Below are 22,067 nucleotides of genomic sequence, written 5' to 3'. Positions count from 1 at the left end.
GCTGGGTTGATTAATTGTATTCACCTAAAAGTTAAATAACATTAATTATGTTTCCAATAGTATGCCGGGAACGGGTAAACAACCCCTGGGTTTGAATTCTTGCATTAGATTAAAGTGTTCATTTCGAAAAGCACGTTGGAAATGAATTCCTGCATTAAGATGTACAGGTGTTCATTTCCAATAACAAGTTAGACAATAGACTGTTTTGCCGGGGACGCGACATTCTCGCGAAGAGATAGACTCCTCCCATTTCTGTCGGTGACTAGATCAGATAACACTCATCTATTATGCTTTGTCATTGGTTATAATTAATTAAAGGTATAACTCCTCAATTAATTGGTCGGATGACCTAAAGGGTAATTGGATATATCCCGTTTTGCAATGGTTGGCTTCGTAAGAGCCCTCCTGGTTGGCTGGCAATATCATGTAATATCTAAGCCTCATCGGGTGCCGCGGTATTTAAATGCGAGGTGCGGGATTTTGAAGTGAGTTTAGTTCATATTATTTGAGAGTTTATTTCAACTGTAATTCCGAGCTTCTTGTGTTTTCATTTATGTTTGAACTTGTCATCTTCAACTCATTTACTACCACCACCACATTTGGTAATACGGATGGGGTCAACTTTCTTTAGTTAACGGCGAAGTTTGCCGTTGGCTTGCTAGCGGTTACCGCTGGTTCGTCGTGCCGACCCACCACTCGAACTCGATATCATTTGCTCGGAACACAGAAGTATTTTAGTTGCTGCTGCTGAACTGTTTCTCACCGGTGGAGTTAGCGACAGATTATCGTGGCGTTTATTGAAGGCATGTTTTTTTGTGGCTCAGCGGAGTAGTCCAGTACGAAAAGGGCCAACGGGCAATTGGAGGCCTTCTTGGAACACATTGCACATTCTTCCGGTGAATGTGATTAGGATCACCACGGAGAGAGAAGTTTCCCGAGACCCCCCTCTTACCTGTTACCAACACGTCCGCGACGGGAGAAAATGCCGCGAAATTGAACGTTTGGTATGTGCTAACGAAAAATTGTTTAGTCGACTGCCCCTCGTGGAAATTTTTGCACACCATATCTACTTGGGCGATCTGAATCGTATTACCTTTAGGAGGTTCCCCGTACAGGAGTTACTCAAGGTCTGACTGAATTCTCCGGAGCTGGTTTGTCAGCTGGCCTGGCACCCGAAGAACGCGTATCGGGAAGCTCTCGGGGAGGAAAGTAACGCCGATGCCTCGTCACGATACTCAACCCTGCTAGTAGCGTGGACGCAATTGAAGGAGGTTCCTTATGTTTATGATTCTTCGATTGTCAGCTGAACTTGGGTTTTTTGGTCTGCAACGCCAAGTTCGTAGGGAGCAACCTTCGGCGGGAGACAAGTTGAGATAAGGAGACAAGCTGAGCTGATTAAGGAGACAATTAAGCTGAGCTGAGGTATGTTTTGAAAGTCGAGAATTGGACAGTGAGAACTGAACTAAACTGAACTGATAAATTGAATCGTCCGTTGAATTTTGGATATTTTTGGATTTTTGTCCTAGATTCTTTAAAGATATTGTAGTAATGTTTAAGTGTTCGAATATTGTGTGTTGGTGAAATTATTTGTACCCGTTTGCTCTTCAAATTTTGGCTAGCATTAATGTAAGCATAGGATAGATTATTTAAACTTAAACCTACGTTTAATCTAAATTAGTATAATATAAGCACTTAATATTGATCAGTATCATAATGAGTGAAATGGAAAAACAAAAACAAATTTTAGAGCAAATGTTGCGTCTGAATATATTCACTCCCCGATCTCCATCTAATCACCCTCAGGATAACACATCTCAAGTAATTAGGGGTCCTTGCTGGTGTTGTGGTATTTTTGGTCATTTCGTTAGATTCTGTCCATTAAGAATACAGGAAAGAGGTTACAAGTGGCAGGGAAACGGTCGTCCTCCACTACAATTGTTGCGTCAGAGTTCCTCCACTTCCCGATCTCCACCCAATTACGTTCCAAATAACACATCTCAATCTCAATCAAGCAAGGGTGCTTGCTGGCGTTGTGGGGGGTTTGGTCATTTTGTTAGATCCTGTTCAGCAAAAGTAGAGGAAAGAGGTTACCGATGGAAGGGAAAGGGTGGTTCTCCACTACCAGGGGCCAGGTAAAGGGGGAATAATTTGGAAGAAAATGAAGTAGATATTTTAAGTAAATTGATAAAGAAAAGTGAAGTCCCAAGGCTACTGTTTTGTTAGCCAATACTCCTTGTGAGTGCATTTCGAACTCCTTAGGATAGGAAGGGAGTTGTTTAGGTCATATTGGAGGAAAAGTTTGGTATTTTAATTATCTTTTGCGATTATAAGTATAATTGTTTTAAATGTTTGCTAACATTCAAATTCATATAGAGGCTGGGAGTAGATGTATATTAAAGATGTTTTGTTTATCAATTTGCTAAGTTAGCTGCACCGTTGATTCAGTTCAACTAATTGTCCATTTAGTAAAAGGACAAAAAAAAAAAGGAAAACTATTTAAGCTTGAGCGGATTATTCTAACGAATGATTCATTTAATTTGCTCAAAGAATTTGATTCAGGCACCAGTTAGTTATCCGGGTTTTTCAAAGGGTTTGTTTTTAGGAGTTGATACAATTCCCTAAAAGGTTTAGGGCCTTGCCTATCACAAGTAGGGGAGGATGGAAAGCGTCATCATTTAGCATATGCTAATAGACAACTGAAAACTATAGGCAAAACAAATAACCAGATTTAGGTTCATGTTAATGAGAGTTAAATAATTATTAAAATAGACAGTAGTGGATAATTTAGAGACCATTTATTGGGGCGGTAAGAGGACACTTTTTTTTTTTTTTGGTCTCGAAATTTTGAAAATTTGATATTTTGCTCCGTTGGGGGGGGGGGGGGGGGGGGGGTAAGGTCAGCTTTTTTAGGTCAACCATGGGAATATTTTTTTTTTATTTAAAAAAAAAAAAAAATCCAAAGGGGGGGGGGGGGGGTTAGAGAAATGTAGGGGGGGGGGTTTACACACAAAAAATTATCGAAGGGGGGGGGGGGGGTGTTTAACCCCCCAAACCCCTCCCCTGTGTACGCGCCTGACGTAGGTCAATACATTTAAAACATCGTTTGTTTTGTAGATACAAAGCAAAGCAGACTGGTGAATCTAAGTTAAAGTATACTAAATAAAGAAATATACTGAGTTCTGCTCTGCGCCAAGCAAAGAAAGACTATTATCATTTTCAATTCCAGTCTACTTTTATTTTTATTTATTTATTTATAATCTTTTGATAGGGTAGCCCATTCAACAACAAGTAGTGGTCTTCCATGGGGCCCTGAATAAACATGAACATATTTACACCGTTTATAACGTTTATACAGAAAAGTTAAACAAATAATACTCGTTTGCAAAATAAACATATAGCATTAACCTAGTAAACAGTAATGTCAATAGGAAAATATTGATTCAAGATGAAGTTGAGCTCATGTCATGCGATTGCATTGTGAAAGAAACGGTGTGGAATCGACCAGAAAAGGTTGATCATCTAGCATAAGAATTTGTGTGTATTGCAAGGTTCTGGAATCATCAAAAGGATAAGAAATTTCGCCAAGTCTTGGTACTGTACACAGAAAGATGTATATGGGACTACACGAACACGTGGCGTAAAAAGCCTACCTGGATTTTTACGATGTTACATGACATATTTAGAATATAAAGGCACTTGAAGAGCCATGCTTTCTAGGGAACATGTCTTATCTGATGTTCTTCCACACTAATAAGATGATAACGCTCGAAATTATTTTTTACCTCTTCCCAGAACTCAACCTTCTAATTCATGTTAATATTACAGAACATGCACGTAGTGTATGTTCGGCTGAGCCATTCACAAATTACAACTTTGTTTAAACAATCTTTTTAATGAATTGACAGAGGAAGCCGTTGTCAACGAATTATCTAGCTTATTTCATTCAGATATGGAAGAAACAATTGGGCTACACTTATAACAATCAGTGTGAAATCTAGGCACACGTAAACATCCACTGTCTATTTGCCTTGTATGATGCTCATGTACGTCATTAGGATTGATTAAGCCTACCTGAAGGTAAGAAGATGCTAAGTTATGAACGCATTTATATATCATCATAACGCGACTTAACTCAAACCGTTTGTCTAGTGTCATCCATTTAGGACTTGTGAACAAATCAGCCGACGGTGTGTCATATATCTTGTTCAATATTATTCTTGCGGCCCTCTTTTGAATTTTTTGCAGTTTAGTTGTATGAGAAGAAATCTGTTCGACCATACAACAGAGCAGTAATCTAATCGTGGCAACACTAGACTGTTATAAAGTAACTTTAAGGATTCTTGAGGCAAAAACCTCTTTGCTCTCTATATCATGCTAATGTTTTTCTGGGTAAGTTTACTTACGTTTTCGATTTGTTTAGACCATTTCAATTCTTCATCTATCAAAAGTCCTAAGCATTTGGTTAATTGAACTCTTTTGATCAAATTGCCATTTAATGAAATGATGAAAGATTCAATTTTTTTGAGATTAGCACGAGAGCCTATTAACATGACACAAGTTTTGTCAGTGTTAAAAACAAGACGATTTTCCTTTATCCATGCCATGACTCTATTTAATGCAACAGTTAATTTTTCTTTTACAACAGTTGCATCATAATTATGCACTGACGGTAACAATGTTAAAGGAACATGGAAAGTTATTTTAAAATGTCTTGAAAACCAATCCTAAACTACAGAGTATTACAATACTCGTTTGGAAGGATGGTCTTATTGAAGACAAGAAGCTGATGTGTGAAGCATTTAATGAATATTTGTCTAACAATGGTGCTACTCTGTCTAGCTCCATACCTGATATACAGGAAATCTTTGAAAATTATTTAGCCAGTCTAACTGAAAAGACTTTATTTTTGTTTCTGTAGTGAATTATGAGATAATAGATATTGTAAGTGGCTTTAATTAAAAAGGAAGAATTTAAGAGCCCTGGATATAATGGTATAACCATGGAACTATTACGGATGGACATTCGTCTTTTTCTTAACGAATTCATTATGATCTTCTCCGTCAATGTCGTCTCGATAACATTCCGTATGTTTTTTCACTTTGATTTCATGAGGTCCGCCGCCAAAAAGCCGGGACAGAATCAACATATAGTCCATGGGCCAAGACCAGAAATTTGGGTTATTGGTACCACTCAAGGTGGCAAGATCTACTTATGGATTTTGAAATGTCCTATATCTATACATAATATTTTGATATGATAGCATTTGCAGACTGGCAGCTTAGTCATATAATTAGCAGTTTCCATGGCAACACAACAATACAACCGGTATTATTCAAAGAAACAGTTAAAGTCATTTATAAATTATAAAAACCCTTTTGAATGCGTAAAAATGTACCGTTTAGAATACCTCACCATAAAGGAGAGTAATGAAATGCAATTTACATCATCATTTATAACGGTTGCCATGGTAACGACCCCAGAATAGCCTAAAATCAAGGATTTTTGAGTAACATATCAATTCCTTTCATAGCAAAAGCGCTCCTCACAATTTCTGTAAATTTGGCAGTTTAACGCTACGCGTACCGCCTTGACCGGACTGTGCGGTATCTGTGCAGTCTGTGTGTAGAGAGGTCGGGCCGTATTCATTATTTCTTGGGGGTGCATAAATTGCTCTAATTATACGTACGCGTGTAATGCGCAAGTTTATTGTGACGGCACTAAACCCATCCCACTCATTGTTCCCCTATTTTCATAATGGTACTGACCCAATGAAATGTGCAGTGCGCTCACGAGTACGCGCTGCGCTGCGTGTGTACATGTACTGTATATGCATGTTCAGTTAATTATATGTGTATGCATAGCATTACGTACATGACATGCATACACGGCTAGCTGGCACAAAACCCTGGGTCGGGCTTCTAAAAAAATGGGACATGAAGCATGATTTGACATGAAAATTGACGGGGCTAAAAATGAATCAATCAAAATGAGCTTTATATGTATGAAAAGCTTACGTATCATATGTCATTGTCTGGGATTGAGGATTTACAAATTTGACGCAAAACGCGTTGCTGCAAAGTTAAAGATTGGTATATTGAAAGGCAATCGAGCACAGTGCGACCGATCAATAGACATTATGTATGAGAAAGTAAAACAAATTAAATGGATTGTAAAGTTCAACGTCAAAATGACGGAGGTTTTTTTTCAAGTAAGGGCATGGTTTTACATGGAATGTAAAGGAAATGTTTCCTTCTTCTCATATCTCGATTGAGGATATTATACTCAATTTCGATTTTTAATGGTAAAGAAAAGTGTAAAAAGATGTCGAGAATTTTACAATATGTCATGTAATATAAAATGCGCGCGGGTCGGTTGATCTCCCAAAAGGAGCGCGAAGGAATTGATATGTTTCACTAATATATTACATAATATACTTATTCAAGACAAGTTAAAGTCTCCTTTCCAAAATAATGACAAAACTATATGACTAAAACATCATAATTATCAGCCAAGAATATGCTACTTAATACCTTCCCATGGTTACCATGGCAAAATGAATTAGAGTTAACAAGATGCCCTGTACGGTACTATATGCCCATGGACTAATAGTGTTTTTACACATGTTAATCTACATGCGCAGAAGATAATAACTCGCTTAAATCATGGAAAATCGATGTGCAGTTCTGGTTTATAATCGGAAATTGTTGTTCCGTGTACTGTATTTCATTTTGAAAAAAAGGTTGATATTACCAGATAGAGGTTATATTTGGATTGGTTGTGATTAAAAATCCGGTTTCCACCAATTTCCTCATAATATTCCAGAGTTACAACGCACAGGGCTTATACAAATCATGGCCTTCTAATTGTTTTATAAGGTCATGGGTGTGTGCGAAAGTGTGCGAATCAGTCATAATACATTTGATATCACCAAAATCGTCTGCTTTTCAACTTCGCTGCTCCCCTTTGGGGATGTGTTGAGGGGCGTACACAGGGGGGGGGGTTAACCCCCCCTTTGTTATTTTTATGTGTGTAAACCCCCTAAAAAAACCTAAACCCCCCTTTTTTTTTTAATTATAAAAAAAAAAAAAAAAAAAAAAAAAAAATATGCCCATGACTGACCTAAAAAAGGTGACCTTACCCCCCCCCCCCCCAACGAAGAAAAATGTAAAATTTTCAAATTTCGAGACCAAAAAAAAAAAAGTGCCCTCTTACCCCCTCCCCCCCCCCCCCCCCCCCCCCCCGGCGCTTATCCAGCGGCTGGCTGAGTCGTTGCGATTTTTCGGGAACCACAAAAAAAAAAAAAAGTGTCCGCTTTCATGGAAGTGTTCCTAAAAAAAATGAAAATAGCTAAAGTTGTGCCCATGAATAAAACAGGGAACCCTGTAGAAACGGGTAATTATAGACCAACTTCTCTACTAACTGTCTTCTGATCTCCAAGATTTTGCAAAAACTTGTATAAATAAGATTGATACAGTTTTTGAAGTCGTGTTTTCTCATAGTCTCAGTTTGGTTTTCGCGAGAAACACACAAGTTCTCATACTGTTTATGTCTTATAGACAAAATATCTTCTGCACTTGATAAACACCTTCATGCGATTGGTATATGTTTGGATTATTCCAAAGCTTTTGATACGGTAAACCATACTATTTTGTTGCACATGCTCTAGTATACACTTGCATAATTATACTGGACCAAAGTATTGGAACTTTTTAGACTGTTTTATTAGGCAGTCTGTAAGCTCTTCTGTTTTTAAACGAAAGCTGAAATTTCATCTACTGTACACCTACGGGGAATAGATCTGATGTTTATTTACATTCAATATACATGTATAGGTAACTGGATTAGCATTGTTTGTCCCCCTGTATTGTATATGTATCCACCCTCTCTTAGTCCTTACTATTCTGTTATCATTATTCTGCTTCTTTTTTTTAATCTACCATAATCTATAAATTAGTGATAGATCTGATATTTTATTTATATTCAGTATAGGTAACTAGATTAGTATTGTTAGTCTTGTACGTTTATTCACATGCCCCATTTCTATTTCTATTCCTATTCTATTTTAAAATTCATTAAGTCAAGGAAGTCAAGCTGGCAAGTGCAGTGAAGGGATTTGGAATGACTATTTCAACAGAAGACATGATATCTTTAAAGGAGGATAATTGGCTTAATGATCAGGTATGTGAACCATCTCGAAATATTGTTTTAATCCCCTTTAAAAAAAAACTGAATATCAATAAGATGAATGCATAAATTTACATGGGTATAACCAGGGACGTACGCAGGGGGAGGGGGGAAGGGGTGGGGTTACCCACTTGCATTAAAAACCCCCCTTGATTTTTTTTTTTTATGTGTATGTTTTTTCGAAACCCCCCCCCCCTCTTGATTTTGATTTTTGATTTTTTTTTTTAATTAAAAAGAATTAAAAAAAATAATGCCAATGGCTAACCCAAAAAATGTGTCCTCTTATCCCCCCCCCCTCCGCTTATTCAGCGGCTGGCTGAGTCGTTGCGAAATTTTGGGCCTGATAATTTTTTGTGTGTAAACCCCCCCCCTACATTTCTCTAACCCCCCCCCCCCCTTTTGGATTTTTTTTTTTTTTATATAAAAAAAAAAAAAAAAAAAAAAAAAATATTCCCACGGTTGACCTAAAAAAGCTGACCTTACCCCCCCAACGGAGCAAAATATCAAATTTTCAAAATTTTGAGACCCCCCCCCCAAAAAAAAAAGTGTCCTCTTACCGCCCCCCCCCCCCCCCCCCCCCCCCGCTTATTCAGCGGCTGGCTGAGTCGTTGCGAAATTTTGGGCCCGATTTTAACCCCCCCCTTGAACAAATCCTGCGTACGCCACTGGGTATAACTGAACTGAATGCACTTTTGCACCCAACATACAATTGCAGTTGAAGATAATTACACAATGCATTTTGAATTTATGCATGTTCTTTCTGTGCATGATATTTTAAACCTAATTCACAGTATTGAGATATATATATATATATATATATATTCAATTTTCGTTTCTTTAATGCAGATCATGAACTTTTATTTTGAAATGCTGACAGCAAGGAGCAAAGCAAAGGTGAGGAATAGTTTTTATTAGCATTTGGAAGTCTAGTGTATGTAATAATCTGAAATTTGCATGTTTTTTCTTTTTAATATTTGACTGATTTTGGTACATGCACAACAAAGTTTGATCATTATTTAAAGAAAAGCTTTATGTAATATTGACACTGACTTCAATGTATAAGGAATGTTTATTAACTAAGGGGGGGGGGTGTAAATTTTTTGCCTTATTTTAAAAATATTTGTTGTAATTATTATTATTTTAATTTGTTGGGTAAGGCTTATTATACATTGCATACACCAGCTAGGGCCCTGTTTCATAAAACTTGTTATTTCTAACAAGTGCTACATTTCTATAAAAGATTTGCTCTCAGCCAATTAAATGTCACGATTTCAGTAGCTTATAACAATTATTGAAGCTGGGCCCTGATTCAGCCTTTGAAGATGCGCATGCAGTCAGGCAGGGCTACATCCAATTTTTGTTTAGGGGCCATGCTACATTTGTAGAGTCTATAAGCAAGAGCCCCCCTGTTCAAATTTAAAACTATGAGGGGGGAGGGGTCCTGAGTTTGAAATTGGTTGCCTTGTGTCCCGGGCACCTGTTAGGGCTTATGCTAAACTCTAGAATCGCGGCGCGCTGGAAAACACTCGGGTCACGGCTAGCGCTAGCTGGGCCAATCTGTTTATTTTGATGGTGTCTTCAAATTGGCCCTACACGCTGAAAAAAATCCAACTGGCCTCTGCCCTGGTCGCGATTATTTTTCCGTACCACTAACGCGTCACATCGTCTAATTTTATTCCGCAGAGCGACTTGGTCAGAGACCACTCTCGAAACTATACGAACTGTGAACTGTACTACTCTGTCTGAGTGTGTTGTGTGTGTGTGAGGAAGTGGTGCGCTGTTTAATGTGTACGTGTGTTCTACGTGCTTTTTTTTTGGTGTCACGTGACACTGTCATGTGACTGTGTAAATGTTGATCACTTTGTTGTGGGCTACTCAAAGGTCCGATCTTTAGCGATCTATATATCAAATTGAAGCTCTTCGTGACACTAGTACAATATTGTAGATGAAAACCAATAGCTATGGTTTCATTTAATTTAGGCCTTTTTGGTCTGACAAGAATCGCCTACTATACAGTGCGTCCCAGAAAAAACGAAACCGAGAAGTATCGATGTTTTATCATAACTTAATCTCAACCATAATTAATGAATGATACATATTTAGAAAGCTTAGAGTCTCCTCTTTCTTTCCTCTTCAAATTGCTTTTAATCACATGATGCATATTCCACGCATGAGTGATTAAAAGCAATTTGAAGGAAGGAAACCAACAAGTAATTTGGCGGGCGGTATCTGAATTTCAAAGAAAAATTCATATTTCTAGAAAGTTCATTTTCTGTTCATATGATACCTCAATCAAGAAAAATGAGCCAGGAATAACAAAGTTCTGTTTATTTAAAGTAGCCCTTACATTTTCATAATTTTAACAAACGAATTCGTTTTCACTGGGTGCCTGCCGTAGCAAAAAGCAGATTTGACAAAAGACTTAACTCCGTTTCGTAAATAATCGTATAGTCCATGGCGATCATGAATATTCATGTTTTTGCTTACCTCGGCAAAATGTTTGCTTATCTTCACTGGAAAAATTACGGTGGGGGGTTGGTTAAAACGGACATAATGAACCGATCAGAACTGATTCATGTGTAATTTAGGCAACGGCGAGCTGGCAACCTATTTTGATCAAATTACGGTGGGTGATCTTACAAAAGTCAATGAGACATGAGGGTTCCAATGAAAGAGCTAGTGACAACGTACGTGTAATTCTTTTGTGTACACTTTGTTTCGCCGAATAAAATGATAATATGATAAATACAGTGCCCCCTCACTTTTTCAAATACCCCAAAAGTGCCCCTTTTTACATAGGAAAAGTGCCCCTTTTACTTTGACAAGTGTCCCATCGATTTTTTAAAGTGCCCCTTCCCCTTTCCACCTCTGATAAGTGCCCCTTTTATTTTGACACGTACCCCCTTTTCTTTGACAAGTTCACATTTTCCTTTGCAATAAGACTAGTGTCCATTTTCCATTCTCATAAGTGCCTTTTTTAATCGCTAGTAAGTTCCCCTTTTCAGGTACAAGAAGCGCCCCTTTTTCACTTTTGACAAGCGCCCCCTTGACCTCGATAATTGCCCTATTCACATCTCAGAGGTTCCACTTTTGGTTTGACAAGTTCCCCTTTTCCTTTGTAAAAAGTGCCCCTTCCCCTTTTAATAACCAGCCTACCCCTTTTTAACTCGGATAAGCGCACCTTATATTTTCACATGTGCCCCTTTCCTTTTTAATAAGTGCCCTTTTTCCTTCTGATAAATGCCCGCATTTAAAAAAGAGCCCTTTCCCTTCTCATAAGTCCTCCTTTTAATCTATGAAAATATTTCCTTTTCATTCAATTCTGAGAGATACTTGTTTTACTTTGACAAGTGCCCCTTCCCCTCCTGAAAAGTGCTCTTTTCATCTGATAAAAATGCCCCTTTTATTTGAACACGTCCCCCTTGTCATTCCTAATAAATGCTCTTTTCCTTCTTATAAGTGCCCCGTCCCCTTCTCATAATTACCCCTTTTCATCTTACATTAGTGCCCCGTTTATTTTAACATGTGCCTCTTTTTCTTTTTAATAAGAGCCACTTCCCCCTTTTCATAAAAGCCCCCTTTCACCTTCGATAAATGCCCCTATTAAAATCCAATCGGTGTCCCCTTTCAACAAATGCACATTTCCCTTTAACATTAGTGCATCTTTGGATAATTACCCTTTTAAACATGACATATGCTCCTTTTTCCTTTCTAATAAGGAACCTTTCCTTTTTTTCTCTTCATAAATGCCCCTTTTCACTTCTTATAAATGCCCCTTTTAAAATCTGATGGGGGCCTCTTTTCCTTCGCCAAATGCCCATTTCCAATTCTTATAAAATCCCTTTTCATCCCTGGTGCGTGCCTCTTTTTTTAGGTGTTAGAAGTGCCCCATTTTCAACTCTGAAAATTAGCCTTTGTACTTTGACACGTGCTCCTTTTCTTTTCTAATAAGTGTCTTAACCCTTTCGATAAGTGTTCCCTTTTCCTCTCATCAGTAAATGTGCCCCTAATTTCAAGCGACTAAGAGCAATTACCCCCAAAGCTCGCTGGCTACGCTCGCTCGTAATTATAGCCTAGATGTGATAATTATCTAACTTACCAAAGGTCTTTTAGTCTTCCGTTATGAGAATGTGCTTATAACCCCATCAGGATCGGGCTTTTCCTCTTTAAAAGATGTAATTTTTCGCGTTGCGACCTCTCAAATCTTTAAAAATTTCCTCGCTCGCTTTGCTCTCCCGCAAATGAATTTTTAGACCATCACACCCAACTGCAAAGTATGATGCTTAAGCAATATAATTATTATACGATGTAAAAAGAGAAATAAATATTGAAATCATCCCTGATAATGTAGTCACAATATAGGGGTATATATATATATACCAATGTCTAAAAAAATGTATATTTTCGCTGTGAGAATTTCCCTTTGAAGGTGCCCTTTTTGCCAGAAAGTGCTCTTTTTTGTTGGTGCCCCCCCCCCACTTTGGAAGTCGCTGCTGGTAGTGTTTGTGAGACTGATTGATGATAGTGGTGATGGTGGTGAAAATGATGATATTGTAATGATGGTGGTGGAGATATGATGGTGCTGGCATCGATGGATGGTGATAATAATGTGAACATTATATTACAAAAAAAAAAAATCTGTTTAAACAGGACCACCAAAACATTCATATTTTACAGCTTATTTGTACTGAGCAGTCTAGTGCCAGGAGGTGGTGTGGGAGTAGGTCAGAGCTTTTCCACTCTATTCGAATAATGCACACCCTTTGTGTTCAAAAGGCTTTTTTATATAATCAATTTAATCAGTTAAAATATCATTTTTTTCTTCTCCAGGTTTCCGGCTTAAAAAGAAGGTAATAAACATAAGCATTTAATGTATCAAAAGTCTATATGATATGATAGTATTTATTTAAAAATAAATAAGGTACAATAATTGTACAATGTATCAGTGGCGAATCCAGGGGGCCCATTTTACAAATCCGGCTGCCCCCCCCCCCCATTTTTCAAATTTGCAGGCTGTGCCCCCTTATTTTAAAATCCTTGATCCGCCACTGATGTATATAACAATATTGACAGCATAATTATAGCACAACATGAAATGCAAATTCAAGAAATCATACATTGATTTGATGGAAGCCTTTTCCACTTCTATGACGTAATGATTAACACGTAGGAATACACTATTCACTTCATATTTTTATTTTTTAAATTACAGCTAGTAGACGAAGTTACGAACCTTGTCAATCAGACCAAATAGGCCTAAAGTAAAGGAAACTAAAGCCATTGGTTTTCTTCTACAACATTGTACTAGTGTCACTAAGAGCTTTAATTTGATATAAAGATTACTAAAATCGGGATCTGAGTAGCCCATAACAAAGTGAACAAACCTGCAAAGAGTCTGTAAATAAACATTTGCAACGTCGATCGTCTGCTATCAAGGGGCGACCACATTTACACAGTCACATGACAGTGTCAGGTGACACCAACAAAAATCACATAGAACACACGTACACATTAAACAGTGCACCCCTTCCTCACACACACACACACACACAACACACACAACACACACACAGACAAAGTAGTACAGTTCAGTGAGAGGGTCCGTACGGTTTGCGCATATTTTTTTAATTTTTTTTTACAAAACTGTTTAGCCACTTCAGTCAACTATACTGAGCAAACGACTAGAGACAGAGTCTAGCATTACCATTAGCAGTGCTTCTTGAGAGATGTAGATGCATGTGTACAACCTCGTTATTTGTTTCGAGTTAAATCTATCCCCTCTTCTCTTTCATTATGTATTTCTCTGTTCTCCTTCAATCTATCCTCTTCTCTTTTGTCATGTAGACCTATTTCTTCTTTTTTCTTCAATCTATCCTTTTTCTCCTTCGATATTTTTTCTTCATCTAAGTCCCCAGTTCTCCTTCGTCGTAATGTATTTCTTTTGTTCTCCTTTAATCTAACCTCTTCTCTTTTGTTTTATGTATTTCTTTGTTTCTCCTTCAATCTATCCTTTTCTCCTTCGTCATCTATTTCTTTGTTTTAATCTGATAGATTCCCTTCTCCTTCTTTATGTATTTCCCTGTTTTTCCTTACTAGATCTATGATCCTCTTAGCTCTTCAATTATGTATTTCTATGTTCTTCCTTTGACTTATCCTCTTCTCTTTCCTTATGTATTTTCTTGTTTTTCCTTCTCCATATCCTCTCCGCTATCCTCGTTTTCCCCTTTCTATCATCTTCCCTTCCCTGGGTACGTGCTTGCACATATGGTGCGCTGACGACTTAGACTCTTTCACCAGAGCACTTCTTGGAATTTTTTCGCGAAAATGGCTAAACAGTTGTGTAAAAAAAATATGCGCGTACGGTTTCGACAGTGGTCTCTACCAAGTCGCTCTGCGGAATAAAATTAGACGATGTGACGCGTTAGTGGTACGCACAAAATAATCGCGCCCTGATCCAGGGTCAGGGGTGCGTGGGGAAATTTACTTAAAACAGAAGTTGGAAGTTGTGATTTTCTTTTTTTAATGGTAGAAAAATAAGCAGACAAGAATTAAGGCTGACATTAGGAAGGACAAAATACTAAGTGGATCATAAGTGGATTTTAGACAAAATGTAATACTACAAGGGAGTATGATAGGCATATTAATAATTTGGAAACAAGGAAGAATGGAAAGAGTGAGAAGATGAATTGTGGGAAATTAAGAACTACCAATTAAGAGAGGAATACAAAGGAAAATATATTTTAAAAAAGGAATTGAAAGAATTCATTGGCCAGATTTAACAGTTATACCCCAGTCGTAAAAAAATAGGAAAAAAATAGGGGAAAAATAAGGAAAAAATAGTCCCGAAAATATATTTTTTTTCTATTTTTTCCCTATTTTTTTTAAAGGAAAAAATAGGGAAAAAATAGTTTTGGAAATAGGAAAAAAATAGGTTTGAAACAATTTTTTCTATTTTTTTCCTATTTTTTTCCTATTTTTCAGACCTAAAAATAGGAAAAAAATAGGGAAAAAATAGTGTAGAAAATGGTGAAGAAAATAGTAAAAAAATAGTGATAACTAGGTGCTAGTGGACAGTGAAAAATAGTGAGGAAATAGGAAAAAAAATAGTGAGGAAATAGGAAAAAAATAGTAAGAAAATAGGGAAAAAATAGTAAGAAAATAGGGGAAAATAGTAAGGAAATAGGAAAAAAATAGTAAGAAAATAGGAAAAAAATAGTAAGAAAATAGGAAAAAAATAGTAAGAAAATAGGGGAAATAGTAAGAAAATAGGAAAAAAATAGTAAGGAAATAGGAAAAAAATAGTAAGAAAATAGGAAAAAAATAGTAAGAAAATAGGGAAAAATAGTAAGAAAATAGGAAAAAAATAGTAAGGAAATAGGAAAAAAATAGACAATAAGTGAGGAAATCAGAAAAAAATAGTCAGGAAATGGGGGGGGGGGGGGGGGGGGGGGGTCACTCATCCTTTACTTTCATGGATTTCTCAAGCACTACCATCTCACACATCCAGTCAACGACTCTGTACATTCAATTAAATCATACAGTGCAAACTTGATATAAAGAGATCAGTTATACCTGAAATGACAAGGTAATTTAACAGCTTTTGGGGGTTAAGATTTCTTGGTTGCACATGACCTCATTGTCAAAAGTTTCCACTGTAGAATAGTCACCCTACTCCTACAGCTCTTTTCTCTGCATCGATGCACCTACTCAGTTTGCCAAATTCACTTCATCCTTTCAGTCCAATCCATTCAGTAGAACATTTAAAATAGTCAATGGGTATATGGAAAATGTTATACAGTCCACTCCTATTATAACGAACATGGATACACCAAGATTTTATTATCAGGCAATTCTCATCAGTCCCAATTTTAAACAAACCAATGTGTTCAGTAACTTGAGTATAACATAATTTCATTTTAACAAGGAAATTGGCTTGGTCCCGAGCACCTCGTTATAATGGCAGTGGACTGTAACAAACAAAAAGAATAAAAGGGAACGTGTCAAATAAAATACATGTACTTTATTTTCGAGAGGTAAACACAATGACATGAGTTTAGTATAGTATGTGTGTTCATGTAAGCAAATAAATAAAAGAACTTAACTGATATTTACCATCCTAGGTTAAGTACTGTAGTGTACATGTTGTAGTAATAGAGTTGTTCATGGTTTGCTATGATTATACTCTAAAAAAAAAAAACAAGACAAATGCGACTGCGTCTCCTATATGCCTCCGCCTTAAAAAAATATCATCCACCTAGAATGTAGCTTTCTATTTTTGTTCAAATAAAGTATTCAGGTGAGTTTCAGGACTATTACTGAGCCGATGTGGATATGCCAGGCGATCACAAGCTCTCTCCCTCACTAGTAACCAAATAAAGCAGTATTCTTGACATGAGAGTGTTGTTTTCTGTCTCTTTTATTACAATTTAATTGCAAAGTGCTCTTAATAATGTAATAACATTTTCAAACCTCAAGAAAATCAAGAAAATCATGACAAGTAAAAAAAAAATTCTCGTTATTTACAAAGATAACAAAATAAAATAAATCATAAAACAGATTTTTCAACAATGCATGCATGCTGTATTGTACAGTTGACATGTTACATAATTTTCTCAATCTCAATTGAACTGTCAAAATCTTAATACAATCATCATAATCTAGAAACACTTACTACAAAATCAATGACATGTCATGTCATTGAGATATATATAAACAAGAAAATGACAGACTTACATGCTACTATTTTCAAATAGTTTTACAAAGTATACCATCATTACCATGTGTCATAAGTAATGGTCTTATGGTCCTTTATCTTCACAATATGCAGGCACTCATTGTGTACACATACATGTTGTACTTGCCTATGAATCTCAATGATTAGACATAAGAATTACATAATAAAATGGAAACAAATACTAATGTAAAGGATACAGATGTTGGTCATGCTGTTCACAGGCATCGAATGGTGATTGTACGTTACATGTACATTGTAGCTTGATTAGTTTCAATTGATCTGTAAAGATATAAATGAAATGTGAGTTAGGGGTTAGAATAATCATGCATTGGTACATTTATGAACATGCAATTAATACTTAGTACAAGTATTTATGTATTTCATAATGAAAAATTCAAAGGCACAGAACATGTGTGTACAAAAGTATGATAGCAAAAAAGATGCCAGGCTGACGACGAACGGATGGTGAAACAACGGAGTCATCAAAGAGCTGTCAAGGTGCATGAAATGTAAACCACTCAGGTAGGCAATTAATTAGAGTTACTTTATTCTTAGATATATTGGGTGAACATACATAAAATAAAACATAAAACACAGAAAAGAAAATAGTAAAGGAACAATTTGTTGAAGAAAAAAATAAAAAGGAAAGAGAAAAATAATGTAGATCTAGGTAGAACTTGTGCCACCTGCAAATTATTGTTCTAGCATAATGATGAGGTAAACTACTCTAACATTTTGATGTCAGATCTTAACTAACAAACATGAAATAAATAAACCCCAAAAAATTATCAACAATAGATTTAGATTTCTACTTAGTAAGGACATACCTCGCAGACACACTCTCGGACTTGGAAGACTTGCTCTTCTTCTTGCGTGGTGCTTTAGCAGGTTGTGTTTTCCGATTCCTAGAAAAATAATTTGAGATACAATTTAGCCTAAAACCACATCAAAACATTATATCATGCAAGGCAAAATAATTGACAGACGTTGTAATGGTACAAAATCTGAAATTTTTTACGTGGATTTATTGTAATCACGTTTGTTTACATTCACTCATTCACTAACAGACACTACACTGCACTTGGAGATTCACTACACTTCACTAAGAAGTTGTGTAGTCTACAACCTCAACACTAGTACATGGGAATATTGATACGTAAAATAACATTCTATAGGCCTATTATGTCTATGAAGTAGCATTATATTCAACAACAGACACAATAAAAATATATATATCATAATATAATTAAGTTTCAGAAATAAACGTACCTTTTCAGCTGTTTTCTGGGGCCAGTTCCGCTCGTCGATGGTCCGTAATTCGACAACAAACTCGTTTCTCTACGAGTGGGACTAGTAATATTTTGAACATTTGTCGGGCTCATTTTCTTGGGAAGAATCACTAAAATGGGATAAGGAGGCATCGGAGTATGAGGAGTCACTATCTCTTGATGAAATTTCATCGCTAGAATAATTGCTGGAAGACATTTTGGTGTGATTTGGAGACGTTTGATGAACGAAAATCAGCAAAAGTCCGATGCGCACAGCAGTGCCAGTGGGGAAAAAAAATAACGGGTAATTTTCAAATTACGTACTTGCGTACTGTCCTCTACGTTGAAACTTTGTGCACACATAGAACGGGAATATCTCGATCGAATGCTTTTTTTTCTATTAATAAAGGAGATTTTTTTTGGTTGAAATTTCTATGTGTACATTTTCTTTTTACACATGGTTTATGTATGGTTATCTTTGAGTGCACTAGTCACTACTATAGTTTGTAAATAAAATCAAGAATATTAATAAAGGAACAAAATTGAAATTTCGTACATTTTCTTTTTACACATTGTTTATTTATGGTCATCTTTGATCTCACTATTCAATATGTGCCCCCACAGCTAAAAACAACCAATAAGTCGCAAAATGAACAACAGAGATAATGGCAGGAGAAGCGGGCTTTTTGAATAGGATGCCAGTCATAAACAATGAAAATATGCAAGTTTAGAAATTAGACAAAAAATAGTTTACAAATTTGTATCATGTCATAAAAAATTTAAGTGCAAAAAATAGGAAGAAAATAGTACTCGCAAATAGGTAAAAAGAAGTCTGAAAAAGATTAAGGTGAAAAAATAGGGAAAAAATTGTCTGAAAAAGATTAAGGTGAAAAAATAGGGAAAAAATAGTCTGAAAAAGATTAAGATGAAAAAATAGGGAAAAAATAGTCCTATTTTTTTTGAGAAAATAGGCAAAAAATAGTCTGAAAAAGATGAAGGTGAAAAAATAGGGAAAAAATAGTTTGGTACTCGAGAATAGGAAAAAATAGAACTATTTTTTTTCTATTTTCTTTTAAAAAAATAGGAATAAAATAGTCCACAAAAGTTGAAGGTAAAAAAAATGGGGGAAAAATAGTTTGTGCTTAAAAATAGGAAAAAAATAGGACTATTTTTTTCCTGTTTTCTTATAGGAAATAGGAAAAAAATAGTCTGAAAAAAAATATAGGTGAAAAAAATAGGGAAAAAATAGTTTGTACTTGAAAATAGGAAAAAAATAGGACTATTTTTTTTTCTGTTTTTTTATAGGAAATAGGAAAAAAATAGTCTGAAAAAAAATATAGGTGAAAAAAATAGGGAAAAAATAGTTTGTGCTTGAAAATAGGAAAAAAATAGCCCTATTTTTTTCCTATTTTCTTGAAGGAAATAGGGAAAAAATAGTCTGCATTTCCAGAAAATAGGGAAAAAATAGGAAAAAAATAGGGAAAAAATATATTTTCGCAACACACAAAACTACTAGGGTATAAAGATAGAAAGAAAAGAGTGGAGAAAATCAAGAATTGATGGAAAAAATAAAAGGGAAATAAAGGGATAGAATAAAATGTAGAGAGATTATTTTTAAAAGACTGACATATGAAAATAAAGTGAGGAATACAATAAATAGGATGGAAATTACAAGGAATTATGGTAATATAGAAAGAGAATGTGAATTGTGGGAAACAAAAAACAAAATAGAACTGGTAAATCAACTGGTAATTATCTATTGGTTTTCAACTGGTAACAACTGGTAATCATCTTTTGGTTTCAACTGGTAAATCAACTGGTAATCATCTATTGGTTTTCAACTGGTAACAACTGGTAATCATCTTTTGGTTTTAACTGGTAACAACTGGTAATCATCTACTTGTTTTCAACTGGTAAATCAACTGGTAATCATCTATTGTTTTCAACTGGTAAATCAAATGTCTCAGTCCTAAAATACGCGGACGACACTGTTATTGTTGCGAATATCAGAGGAAGTGAGACTGAATACGAAGATTACCCAGAAGAAAAAAACAGTTACCACCAGTTGGAATTTCCAACTGGTTCCAGTTAACTTTAACTGGAACCAGTTAAATTCAACTGGTTTCAGTTGATTCTAACTGGTCCATGATGCACAGTCAAGCAGATATTTGGTGCGACTGCATTTCATTTAACTGGAACCAGTGATAACTGGTCTGTTTGCATATTTCCAGTTGCACCTGTCCAGTTGAGAACTGACTGTTGGCATATTTCCAGTTGAACCAGTTGATAAAATGGTCTGTGGGCATATTTCCAGTTGCACCAGTTGATAACTGGTCTGTGCGTGGCATATTTTCAGTTTCACTAGTTGATAACTGGTCTGTGGGCATATTTCCAGTTGCACCAATTGATAAATGGTATGTGCGTGGCATATTTCCAGTTGCACCAGTTGAAAACTGGTCCATGGGCATATTTACAGTTGAACTAGTTGACACCGGTTAATTTGCATAATGAATATGGGGTGCGTGCACGTCTATGTTTTTATAAAAATTTATCTGAATTTACAGCATATTTGTTAATTACTGATCATCTAGTTATATGCAATTCATTTTGAAAATACTACAAAATATAAATTGTCAATTATTAGGACATGTCACTACTAGAGAAAACATTATATGAACTAAAATACATTCAATAAAATTACTTATTACCAATGCCATTACATTGGAAATTGCAGACGAACTGGTGTTACTGGGTTGTTGCCATTGGAAAAAATTAATTAGTGCAAGTGCTAATTACACCTTATATTACTAATTAAGTCTTTCAACTTGTTGGCAGTTTTGCCAAATGATTTAACTAGCCCAGTTAGACCAGTTCAATCTAACTGGTAACCCTGGAAATTGAAATAGGCCAGTTCACCCAGACAACTTGAATTCCAACTGGACCAGTTAGAATTTGACCAGTTGAATTCTAACTGGTCTAGTTGGAATTCAACCGGTCAAATCCTAACTGGTCCAGTTAAAATTCAACTGGTCTGGGTCAACTGACCCATTTCACTTTCCAGTGTTACCAGTTGGCTTTAAGTGGTTTAACTGGACCAGTGCGGCAACTGGGTTTTCCTTCTGGGTATCTAAACTGTTTTACTTAGTGGTGCAATTACAATTTTCTGGACTCTCTGAAAACTCTATGAAAACAAAAGAAATGATAATTGACTTTAGAAAAGTAAGAACCGTAGATCTAAGTAGCTCCCCAATGAAAAAAAACGGAGCGGAAATAGAGATAGTGAAATCATACAGATACCTTGGCACTATTATTAACGACAAGTTGAAATGGGATGATAATTGTAGGGAGCTGTACAAGAAAGGGCAGCAACGGTTATATTTCCTTCATAAACTCAATTCCTTTCACGTAGATCGCTCAATAATGTATCTCTTTTACAAGTCTGTCATAGAAAGTATATAAGTACACGACTGCGTTGTATGGTTCACGGCATGTCGTAAAATAGACCTCTCTATGTTCAAAAGAATCGTTAGACAAGCGGAAAAATTGACGGGCAGCAAGCGCGTAGCCAGGATTTCATTTTAGGGGGGGGGGGGGTGGAGGTGGTAGTGAGCACGCGTAGCGCGCTCCCTAGGGGGTGGATGCAGGGAGGGGGTAGTTCCCCCCTCCCGTGCGAAGCGCGGAAGCTTTGACGTTTCATTAAATTATTAGCATTGACGTTTCATTAAATTATTAGCTTTGACGTTTCATTAAATTATTAGAAAAAGAAGACGATTCGTTGGACCATTCTCAACTCTTAATCCTTATCTAAACTCAGTTTCTTTTGACGTTTCATTAGAGAAAGGAGACAATTCGTTGTACCGTCCTCGACTCTTAAACCTTGT

The 22,067-nt window shown here is 36.2% G+C and overlaps 1 protein-coding gene and 1 long non-coding RNA gene across 2 annotated transcripts in view; one reads left to right on the top strand and one right to left on the bottom strand.

The window, feature by feature from the left end:
* The first annotated feature begins 1,205 nt into the window (after positions 1-1,205).
* The window catches only part of LOC754797 (sentrin-specific protease 1-like), a 33,732-nt gene continuing 12,870 nt past the window's right edge, over positions 1,206-22,067 (top strand). The window contains exons 1-3 of the mRNA XM_030979032.1: positions 1,206-1,422; positions 8,078-8,178; positions 9,031-9,078. Coding sequence (XP_030834892.1) covers positions 8,119-8,178; positions 9,031-9,078 — 108 coding nt within the window. The 5' untranslated portion in view covers positions 1,206-1,422; positions 8,078-8,118. The remainder of the gene's footprint in view (positions 1,423-8,077; positions 8,179-9,030; positions 9,079-22,067) is intronic.
* Positions 16,852-18,534, bottom strand: LOC115921542. Its single transcript, XR_004062986.1, has 3 exons — positions 18,188-18,534; positions 17,746-17,823; positions 16,852-17,197 (listed from the first exon to the last, which is right to left on the bottom strand). It is a non-coding gene; the product is annotated as an uncharacterized LOC115921542 (long non-coding RNA).

The sequence above is a fragment of the Strongylocentrotus purpuratus genome, unplaced genomic scaffold (genome assembly GCF_000002235.5).
Source record: "Strongylocentrotus purpuratus isolate Spur 01 unplaced genomic scaffold, Spur_5.0 spur5_scaffold_10, whole genome shotgun sequence".
Taxonomy (NCBI): domain Eukaryota; kingdom Metazoa; phylum Echinodermata; class Echinoidea; order Camarodonta; family Strongylocentrotidae; genus Strongylocentrotus; species Strongylocentrotus purpuratus.
The sequence above is the reverse complement of the archived record's forward strand: the minus strand, read 5'-3'. Positions and strand labels throughout refer to the sequence as shown.